Here is a 10,968-nt window from a genome sequence, read left to right as displayed (position 1 = left end):
TATATATATATATATATATATATATATTGGCCATAAATGGCATATCCTTGTATTCTGCTATTCTGCCTGGCTTAGGACTCGGGCCCGCAAATTTCCCGCCCTTGTCAACTGTACGGTAATTGACTGGTTCCAGCCTTGGCCGTATGAAGCGTTGCACTCGGTGGCAAGCAAATTTTGCGCGGAATTGCCTGTCGGAGACGCGGATTCTACTCGCGCTTCAGTTGTAGACTTTCTACCTTACATGTTTTATGCCGTCAGTGATGCGGCACAAACATACGTAGAAGTAGATCGCAGGTAATCCCAGCCAGCCCAGGTACCCTTCAAATACAAAATGAAGGAAATCTTGGACTAAAGGCTAATTAGCCACCTGCATTCAAACTATCTTGGCTTGGTCATAGGTTTGCTTACGTGACGCCGAAGACGTTCATAGAGGCAATGAAGCTCTACCAGACCATGCTGTTGAAACGCATTTCTTCCATAGAAGAGCATAGCGAACGACTGAGCAGCGGCCTATCGAAGCTTCTCGATACTCAAGAAAAGGTCTCAGCACTAGAAGACGACTTAAGGGAGAAAACAGTTGCTGTTGAAGAGAAAAAAGCAGCCGCTGAGGAGTTCGCTCAGAAGGTTGGCGAGGAAAAGGCCAAAGTGACAGCTGAATCCGAAAATGCCAATGTTGAGGCACTCAAGTGCGCAGAAATACAGAAATCCGTTTCTGAACAGCGAGTGAGCGGGCATTTAAACACGGCAGGTAACAAGCTTTCTTTAGTGAAGTCAACCCTGAAGACGTAGCTTGGCACTAACTTCGTTACCGGCGTGACGGTCATTGCTTTCCCGCGTTCAGCTGCACCTCCCATGCATATGGAACTCACTAACGGCTGCGTTAGGAGCCGAGTGGTAGCACGAGTGGTAGCACTGCACGATGACTTGGCTGCAGCATTGATTCCTAATAAATAACGTAGAGAGCTGCGCAATGGCTATTTAGGCATCGTGCGAGGCTGACTTGGAGAAAGCCATCCCCCTGGTGGAGCAGGCAGAAGCCGCCTTGAATACACTGAACAAGAAGGACTTTCAGGAGGCAAAGGCTCTCAACAAGCCTCCACCAGGCGTTGAAGATATTACAGCTGCTGTCATGCACTTGCTTGCCACGGTAGACCCAATTATTGAGGTAAGATCAATGAAAAGCCAGATGTCATGTGCGCCGCCGGCGATAAGAAGGGGTTTGGGATAGCCTTAAGCCTTAGATTGAATGAAACCCCAGATAAGCGATATTCACGGCGGCTTAAACGGTTCGGCGTTTAGCTTACAAATGTTTCTCTTGCTCGGCAAAGGGGCAACGACGTAACTTGTTTTCGTGGCTCCCAAAGAAGTGCAATTATGTTAATAATCTTAATGCAGGTAGATAAACAGGGCAAGCTTAAAGACAAGAGCTGGAAGGGTGCACAGAAGATGATGAACAATCCGGAAAAGTTCTTGCAGACGCTCAAGGACTTCAAGAGTGTCATTGACGATGGTCGAGTGCCCGAACAGAATTTCAAAGCCGTGGAACCATTGCTAGCCCTTCCTCATTTTAATCGCGAGGCTATTCAGAAGAAGAGTACAGCTGCAGCAGGCCTTGCTGAGTGGGTAGTCAACATTTACCAGTATTACACTGTGGTTGTGTCCGTCGAGCCCAAAAGACGAGCGTTGGCCGAAGCCACTCAACAACTCGAGGATGCAAACAAGAAACTCGTCGAGGTGCAGGCACTAGTTGCGGAGCTTGAGGAAAAGGTAATAATTTGATGCCCGTCCTTTCTTGACCACTGATTAAGTGACCCCGATCAGAGGGCTGGAATCAGCAGTGGGCAGCTTAATAAACACTCTATGTTTGGATAATCCATGACGAGCATGCAGTACAGCCTTTCCGAAACTGCAAGGGGTTTGCTTATTTCAGCTAGGCCAACTTGTTGCCGAATTCGATTCTGCTATAGCCGAGAAGAATGCGGTGGAGGCCGAGGCTGAAAAATGCCAGAGGAAATTAGATCTCGCACAGAGGCTCATGCGTTCCTTGGGATCAGAAGGCGCCCGTTGGGGGCAAACGATTGACGATCTAAAAGAACAAGTCAGCAGGCAGGGAACTTGCTGCTGTTAAGCCCATAAGTCGCATAGCGTGAAACTTTGCCTGGCGTGTTGTGCGCAGCTTGCAGTTTTTGTGTGAGATACGATTTTCACAGTGTGCACAAATGCCAAGATATTTAGGAAGGAGTATAAAGTGGTTGCGGAAGCTTTTATATCGTGTGTTTGGCTGTGGATGCCTGTGCTCAGCGACGCGTCTCCGTCGGCGACGTGCTGCTATCGTCATCCTTCGTAGCATATGCTGGAGTCTTTAGCAAGAAGTATCGAGATTGGCTTATGTACGAAAGGGCGGTGCCGTTTTTGCTTGATCGTGGAGTGCCCCTGCGGCAGCCCGCTGATGTACTTGCCCAGCTTACAGATGAAGCCGAAATGGCTTTGTAAGTGCTGCGTTAATGCAGTCTGGAAGTTCGTATTTTATTTTGGAAAGTACACGTATCGAGATAGATGACGATACTTCGTGAACTCCAAAGCGGCGGAAAAATTTTCTCGTTTCTGCAGCAGCTGTATTAAGGGGTAAGCTAATGCTCGTTCCCAAGGCCCAAGTGAATTGGCGTCATTTCCTTTCAGGTGGAACAATCAAGGGCTACCGTCTGATGCGACGTCCATTGAAAATGGAGCAATTGCATCTTCAACGGAGCGTTGGCCGCTCATGATTGACCCTCAGTTGCAAGGGAGAAAATGGATTGTCGAAAAAGAAAGAGAAAACCGCCTACAGGTACGTGCTTTATCTGCCCTTTTGTTGTACAGGTGGATGGTTGCTGCAAACAGCCAGAATCCATGTACACATATACACAGCATTGCAACGGCGGGGAGGATGCCCATGTACACTTTAGAAAGAGGGAGTTGTCCTGAGGAGACTACTGGCGTTGCCAACATGCGAACACAAATACGCTAGTGGCTAAAGTAACCATCGCACCGTATGAATTGTAACTGCAGGTGCTGCGCCTTAGCACTCCTCGAATGGTATCTTTGGTAGAGATGGCAATTCAGCAAGGCACCAGCGTACTGATTGAAAACCTGGAAGTATCCGTCGACCCCGTTCTGGCTCCTGTTGTAGGACGCCAAACAATTCGGAGAGGACGGTCGCAATATCTTAAACTGGGGGACAAAGAAGTTTCTTACAATCCCAATTTCAGGCTCATTCTGCAGACACGGCTATCTAATCCACATTATCCTCCAGAGCTTCAGGCTGAATGCACGCTAATAAATTTTACAGTTACTGAGAAGGTAAGCCGCCGTGGCATTCCTTGTTTAATTAGAGGCTACACCGAGCTAGGTCTCTCAGACGGAATCGACGTCCACCCGCAAGCAAGGTCAGCACACAAGTAGAAAGGCGTCGAGACCGCAGAGCAACAACTATAAATTAATTCCACCTGCTGTTGCTTGCAAAGGGCCTGGAAGACCAGCTGCTAGACCTGACGATGCAGAAAGAACAGCCGAGGCTTTTCCAAAGACGAATTCACCTTGTGCAGCAGCAAAATGAGTTTACAATTCTCCTCGCCGAACTCGAAAATACTCTCTTGAGGGATATATCATCTGCTGAAGTGAGGAGCCGTTCCTGTGACAGCTTCCCCTCCGCGCAACTAATGCACTTGTTCCCGATCATCCCAGTATTGTAGACATCACAGCACGATGCAAGCACTAGCTGCTTCTGAGATTACCAACAATCCTCTGTGTGTACCATCGATACTGCAAGTAAGATTGCCAAAAATAACTTGACGTGCTTTGCTTTCTCGTCGTCAGTTGCTCACTGTGAACTGTTGTACATCCGGGGTCACAAGAAAAAGGAGGACCAGAGCGAGTGTGAAAAACTGCAGGACCAGAAGGGTGTAGAAGGGTGTAACGCTGTCTTGGTGTTTCAGGGAGACGTTTTGGAGAATATAGAGCTAATTCAAAATCTGGAGAAAACGAAGAAAATCACCACAGAAGTTTCCGAGAAGGTTGCCCTTGCAAAAGTAACTGAAGAGAAGCTCAATGCGATATCCGAAATGTATAGGCCTGTAGCGCGCCGAGGAGCCAGGCTGTTCTTTTTGTTAGCTCAGCTATTCAAAATCCACAGTTTTTATCTGTTTTCCATGGAGTCCTTCGTGGCAGTGATAAACCGGGCTATAGACTCGATTTCAGAGGTGGGGATGCATTTTGGCTGACTGCCCTGCAAAGACAAACACGCCCAGAATCACGTACAGTACTGGTGACAGCACAACACCGACTGTCTGCGATCTCACCAGGTGCAAACGCAACCAGTATACGTATCATTTGCATTCAGAAGCCGCAGACGGGTGAGGAAGACGGAACGGACTCCGATGGAAAGGATGCAGCAACAATACCTGAGACAGGGACAGACGATGCTGAAGTGGCTGAAAAGAACCCTGCTCCAGAAGAAGCATCCGACCTTGCAATCACAAGGAATTCAACAACAGACAACAACGACAAAGTAGGCAATTGATTTCATCCATGCACGCGGAAGGGGCAACAATTCCACGTAGCCTTGCGGAAACATCATTCCGCTGAAAGGAGGATAATCCTTTTTCGTATTATAAAATTTGGAACACAAATTATGTCCGAGTTTGAGTTTATGCTGCAGGCCGCTGCTGGAGAGACAGAAGCAGAAAGCAAACAGCCCGGTGCTGAGTCCAGCTCACCGGCCGTTGGCGTATCAGAAGGTGCAGGAACGGACGGGCCAAAGGGAGAGCAACGGCCTGCAGACCAGTCGCCGCAACCTTCCGCTCGGAGCACTGCAGATAAAAATGCAAAGGCGGGGGAAGCGGAGGAGGAGGATGAGAAGGATGTTAGCCCGGATGCTTCGCGTGTTGCTCTGCTAAAAGACGTCATAACGAAGTTTACCTTTGTATCGTGCAACAGGGGCTTATTTGACAAGCACAAGCTGACAGTTGCTGTTTTCCTTACCTTACGCATCATGGCAAGTTGATCCCATATTCACTAAAGCCTCCCAATTAAAAATTCGCAACAATTATATCGGGCACGAGGTATCGTTCTGTTGGGAGTTTACTTGAACGATGGAGTTTGAAGTGCTATACTTTTCTATGCTGATGGGGATCCGACAATCGCACACTTCAAAATACGTCTGATTGCTTTTCAGGAGGAGCAAAATACTGTCACAGAGGAAGAGGTTCGCCTGCTGTCTCAGGTTCACCCCGACCCAACTGCTCCCCCTATGCCCGAGGCTGCACGTGCGTGGCTCTCGGAAGCACAATGGGCCTGTTGTAGGTCCCTAGAACAACTCAAGTCCTTCAAAAACAACCAAGTATCCCTGTTACAAAACTTCGACCAAGACTCCCTTGGATGGGCGAGGTGGGCACCACAAAGCATATTGAATTCCTTGCTTGTTTCTAAAACTGTGCTCCAAGCCAATCAGCCACCTTTGGCCCCACCATCTGTCTTCCATGATAGCTCGCCTGCCAACCTTCCCCGGTGCTCGTGCTGCCAGTCCCACTTTGTTACTTCACAAGCGCATAGCATCAGGCAATAATGGACAAGTTCTATGTTACGTGAGTGACCTGCACAGGTGGATGGCGGAGGATGCTCCGGAAGGCGCAGACCTGCCAAGACTGTTTAAAGGAATTAGCGAATTTGAAAAGCTCCTTCTCTTGCGATACCTAAGACCAGATAGGATGATCTCGGCTCTTCGCCAATTTGTCGCTGGGCAACTGGGGCACTTTTTCGTAGAGCCTCCAGCCATCGACTTGCAAGAAATTGAAAAGGAAGCTGACAGATTCACTCCGTTGTTCATTGTCCTGTTCCCGGGTGTTGATCCCACACCCGCACTAGAAACAACCGCAAGATCCAAAGGATGTACTGCAGTCAGTTTTTACGGTTGTTTATTTAGACACGAACATGCCGCTGCCAGCGGAACATGCAACAAAGTGTTTGCAGTGTGTCACTACGGTCCACCGTCAATCGTTTGTCCTTCACATTTTGGCTCTTTTCAAGTTATCAATTAACATCCAACGTTAACAACTCCTTATATGCAGGCGAGAAATGCGTAAAAGTATTGCGGGAGGGTACGTTTGCGCCTCTTGACGCTGTTTATCAGGACAATGGTAAATTTGTCAATATCTCCATGGGCCAGGGCCAGGAAGAACGTGCGCTCGCTGCTGTCCAAGAAGCAGCACAGTTAGGTGGCTGGGTTGTCCTGCAAAACGTGCACCTTATGCAAGAGTGGCTCAAGGCAAGCAAGTATTTGATATCAAACACAGACCTAAGCCAGTTGTCTTTGTTTTTTGTCGCTGCCCGATAAGCACGCTGCGTCGCATGGCGACACGAATTGTTGTTCGTGTTTTTCGTTTAAGCTGCCACCATTGTATTACGTCGCTGCCGCTCATACGAAGGAAGCATTCGCCTCTTACATGCAATTCTGCAGCGCCTTCAGAGGACTCTAGAAGAGGCTAGCGCCATTGCGCATCGCGAGTTTCGATGCGTGGTGACTTCTGAGCCCCCACCGCTACGAGACATGCAAATTATCCCAGAGGCATTGCTCCAACGGAGCATCAAGATAGCAGACGAAGCTCCTCAAGACCTTAAGGCCAATCTCCGTAGGGCACTAAACTGCTTTTCGCAGGTCAGCAATGGCAATTGAGAGACAACGCTGAATATTGTAGAAGGCTTAAAACGCACCAGCATGGTACACCTCGGGTACGATTATGCTCATCGTCGAGGAGAGTATGCCACGAACGGGGCATCCGAAACGTGCCACGCCAGCAAGCAGTGGCAAGTAACTGTGGCTGATGTTTCAGGAGGTGGTCGACTCGTGTTCGCGCCCTCGGGAGTTTAAGGCTATCCTGTTTTCCCTGTGCTATTTCCACGCACTCATTATTGGCCGCAAAAAGTTTGGCTTTTTGGGTTGGAGTCGATCTTACTCATTTAACGAGGGGGACTTGACAATATGCGGCAACGTCATAAAGAACTACTTAGATAAGTGCGATATTGCTTATCAGAACGCAACTCCTCAGCAACTCCTCAAGAACCAGTGACCCGACAGAGCCGGCAATGTATCGACCAAATATCAAAGGGCATCTACTTGTGTTGCATGCTGGTGGCCTTTTAGGTATGCTACAATTCCCTTCGAAGACATTAGATACATCTTAGGAGAGATTATGTACGGAGGCCATATAACTGATGGGTTTGACCGGCGCTTGAACAACACCTACCTGGCGAACTTGATCCTGCCTGAAGTGCTGCAAAGTTACCAACTCGGGCCTTCTTTCCGAACACCGGATCCAGCAAAGACTGAATTTGCTGCATACCAGAAGTTCGTCGAGGAAAAGACGCCACCGGAGAATCCTCAGGTTTGACGTACAATTGAATTGGGCTGATTGTTCAGAGCCAATGATTGCAGAAACGCATATTCCCGCCTCATTTTGCAGCATTTACCAACTTACCTAAAGAATATACCCTACAGCTTTTCTGGAAGTAGCGCAAAACATTAGATGATGGTAGGTAACTGCGTTGCTGTGAAGGTTTTCGGGCTGCATCCAAATGCCGAATTGGGTTGCCTAAGCTCCCTAAGCGACGAACTGTTCACAACGCTACAAGTATGGCTTGAGAAAAGTTTGACAGCGGGGGAGCTCCATCGTTAGCTAGCCGAGTAAAGGCCTGCACACACCTGATGTGTTGAATGAGAATCTCACGCCCCAGCATGTCTGTGGAAGATAACTATAGTACACTGCTGTCTGTTCGCAGGAGGTATCTGGCGTTGCTGGAGGCGGGAGCTCTACAGGCCGGAAGGAGGACACAGTGTTGACCATGGTGGACTCGTTGCTGGCGAAAGTACCAATCCCATTCGATATAGCTTCTATTCGAGCGAAAGTTAAGGAATTTCACCCTGCAACCGTTGTCTGTCTGCAGGTGAGCTGCCTGTAGTTCAAAAGCACGCGAGTTTTGTTGCCACTTCCTGACCATAATTTTGCCGAAAGAAGACTCACTACGATAGCGCTCCCATGCATTTTCCGGAGGCTCACATGACTGTAGTGGCAAGTGCTCCGCTAAATCAGGAATTGGAACGAATGAATGTTCTCTTGGCTGAAGCACGGCGAACTCTGGAGCAGCTCAAGAAGGGCTTGGAGGTCGTTGATGCACCCATGCTATGGCATGTTCCCTTTATACCGGCTATGCAAATGCCGCACAACGCACATCACATGGGGCTTTCGCCAGCAGCTAAAAAGGAAAATGGTTTGGCTGAGTACGCAGTAACTTTAAAAACGACAGCTTGCGAGGAATCCAGTTAGCGGGAAGACTCATTACTGCTTGTGGACAGGGTGCACTAAATGTTACGGACGCCATGGAGCAGCTTGAAGCCTCGCTTAATATGAACAGGGTCCCTGAAGCTTGGAAGCCTTACGCGTATGAATCGCGCAAGCAACTGGGTCCTTGGTGAGCTAGGCCAAACGGAAAAAACAAACGCCTCCATTAATCATATTATTGCTTGTTAGGGTTGGATGTGCTGGGAAAAACTCCATGCGCTACACATGCTACGATTTTAGGGTAAATGACCTACTACACCGTGTGAAGCAATTGGAGGAGTGGAGCACAGACTTCACCCTTCCTTCCCCGTTGTGGATTTCCGGGCTCTTTAACCCCATGTCCTTTCTAACAGCTGTCATGCAGGTTGGTATTACCGGCGAGCTGCATACAGTCGAAGTGCAGTCAAATAGCTCAACCAAAAATAGGTCTGCACGTAGCTTCAAGGACCAATACTGTTTCCTGACACTCGTTTTTCGCTAGGTCTAAATGCATTGCTCGTGCTATCCCAGGTGCGTGCCCGAGCGGAGTCACTTGCTCTAGACCGCATGTGCTTGCGGTGGACAGTGACAAACATACGGTACGGGGCAGCAGCAGCAGGAACGCAGGGAGTTGCAACGCAACAACAGCCTCTGTCTGCTTCTGAAACGGGAGTGCTCATTCATGGGCTTTTTCTAGAAGGTGCAGCTTGGGAAGAGGGAAAGGGGGACGTTGAAGGCAACCTGACACATGCACAGCCAAAAGTATTGCAATATCCGATGCCTGTCTTCCTGGTTGAGGCGATCCCTACTGCCGAAGTCGACAACACTGCAATGTACAGTTGCCCCGTTTACCTCACTTCAGCAAGAGGGCCTACATACGTGACAACTGCAAATCTGAGGTGAGCAGCGCTGTGAGACTCGCAGCAGCGTTCCACTGATCAAGAGACGAAACTGCAACCCTACAAGTGCTCCCCTTAACCATTTGCAGCTATAGATGAGCTGCCGCTGCTCGATTCACGTCTGCTTGTCTTATGGTTGTGATGGCAACTGCCGACCTTGCGCTGTTGCTGCAACAGAATGAGTGCCGACGATTCGGAGCGTCGTTGGATACTCGCCGGAGTTGCGCTGACAATGGCGACTGATACATGAATAAGGAAACTACTCTCCTACGCCAGCTGCAGAAGATATAGTCAACCGCATATTCCGAGGAAAGATTCGGGGTTATAGAACGCAATAAACGACTACCATTCTAACATGTTTGAGCCCCAGTTTACACCAGCGCCCAGCTCCATTCACCTGGCTCTGTGTACTGACATTACCTGATGGCCTAAAAGCTTTCCCACTTCCAACTGTACGACGGGTTCTGAAATGGTCAATGCAGGCCACTTGCCTTTCCTTGCGTTATAACACCGCCCATCCCACCCCCCACCCTCAAAATCCCCTTCTGCGCAGAAGCTGTAGCAGAGAGAGGGGAAGTGATCATAACAATCAATATGGTGCAAGTTTGCTGTTGGGTGACAGAAGACTTAAAACATCATGTCTGCTCATGTTGTGTGGTACCAAAAAGTTATTTATAGCAGAAGTAGTCAAGATGCAACAGTCCATTTGTAGTGTGCTTAGGATATAGTGTTGCTAGGCGAAGAACTTGTGGGGAATAATACAGGAGGAAAGTACGTGGGTGGGGGACCCGTTCCGTCTTTGCACTCAGCTACGAATGGGAAAATGTAGCAGCTTGGACAAGGGAAGCGCAATGGCCATAAAGTGTAGCTCCCCTGTGTTAACACTTCCCGTTGATTGGAAAGTACAACGAGCGTGCTGCTTGTGCACGTTCCTTGCAATCAACGGCCTTGGGGTACCGGCTACGGATTGCGGCACAGATGAGAAAAAAGGAAATCTACACGTTAGAAAAGCTCGAGAGGGTCTCCCTCCACTTCCGCTCCTGAATTACACGTGCTCCCGCGCCTTGGAACATGTTTCACCTTCCCGCGTCGCCGGCACGTAATTTTGGACTTTCAGCACTATATTCCCTGCTTGTATAACTAATTTCATGCTCCAAGGGTTCAGATAAAGCCGGGTATATCACCGTAAAGGGAGACCTCGACTGTTTGCGTCGCACGCATGAAGGCGCGTCAGTAAGCCAAAGTAACGGCGCAGTGCCCCGAGCTTCTGTTGCTCATAACAGTGACACTCATCAACAAATACAGAACAACAACCCATGCAAGTGAATACTACAGACGCCAAATGTAATTTTTTGGATGGCCTTTGCAATTCCAGTCTTGGCGGCCGTCGCTTGCATGTGCCGCTGCTGTGCAGCGCCTCATAGGGCAGCGTGCAGTTTACACTCATTCTTCTCCATTAATTTGCAGTAAAACTTTCACAAAAGTTATCTGAGCTCTTCTGGACTCACTCGCCGACGATCTGACCTTCTGTATTGTCATTTCGGATGTCAGATTCCTCTGCTTGCATGTCACGCACTTCGTGGCTTCCCTAGTGTCCTGTTTTTTCCAGAAAAGGGCAGTTAAGGAGCCGAGTCGAGAGGAATTTTGCGTGCAGAGTGGCTTCCCTTGCTGAGGAAATGCTCTAATCGAAACGTTCGGCCTAGAGGTCGGTGCAAACC

General features: G+C 48.9%; 1 protein-coding gene across 1 annotated transcript; it reads left to right on the top strand.

The window, feature by feature from the left end:
• Nucleotides 1-435: 435 nt before the first annotated feature.
• Nucleotides 436-9,254, top strand: EMWEY_00029210 (hypothetical protein; the record flags this gene model as incomplete). Its single annotated transcript, XM_013481492.1, has 21 exons — nt 436-723; nt 983-1,165; nt 1,396-1,767; nt 1,931-2,098; nt 2,302-2,489; nt 2,680-2,827; nt 3,049-3,339; nt 3,975-4,238; nt 4,379-4,546; nt 4,697-4,900; nt 5,213-5,424; nt 5,639-5,933; nt 6,167-6,215; nt 6,462-6,691; nt 6,867-7,048; nt 7,178-7,418; nt 7,590-7,664; nt 7,813-7,977; nt 8,387-8,502; nt 8,613-8,740; nt 8,938-9,254. The coding sequence occupies 21 exons, from the start codon at nt 436-438 to the stop codon at nt 9,252-9,254; spliced, it is 4,284 nt and encodes a 1,427-aa protein (XP_013336946.1).
• Between the last annotated feature and the right edge of the window lie 1,714 nt (nt 9,255-10,968).

The sequence above is a fragment of the Eimeria maxima genome, genomic scaffold (genome assembly GCF_000499605.1).
Source record: "Eimeria maxima Weybridge genomic scaffold, Emw_scaff342, whole genome shotgun sequence".
NCBI lineage: Eukaryota > Apicomplexa > Conoidasida > Eucoccidiorida > Eimeriidae > Eimeria > Eimeria maxima.
The sequence above is the reverse complement of the archived record's forward strand: the minus strand, read 5'-3'. Positions and strand labels throughout refer to the sequence as shown.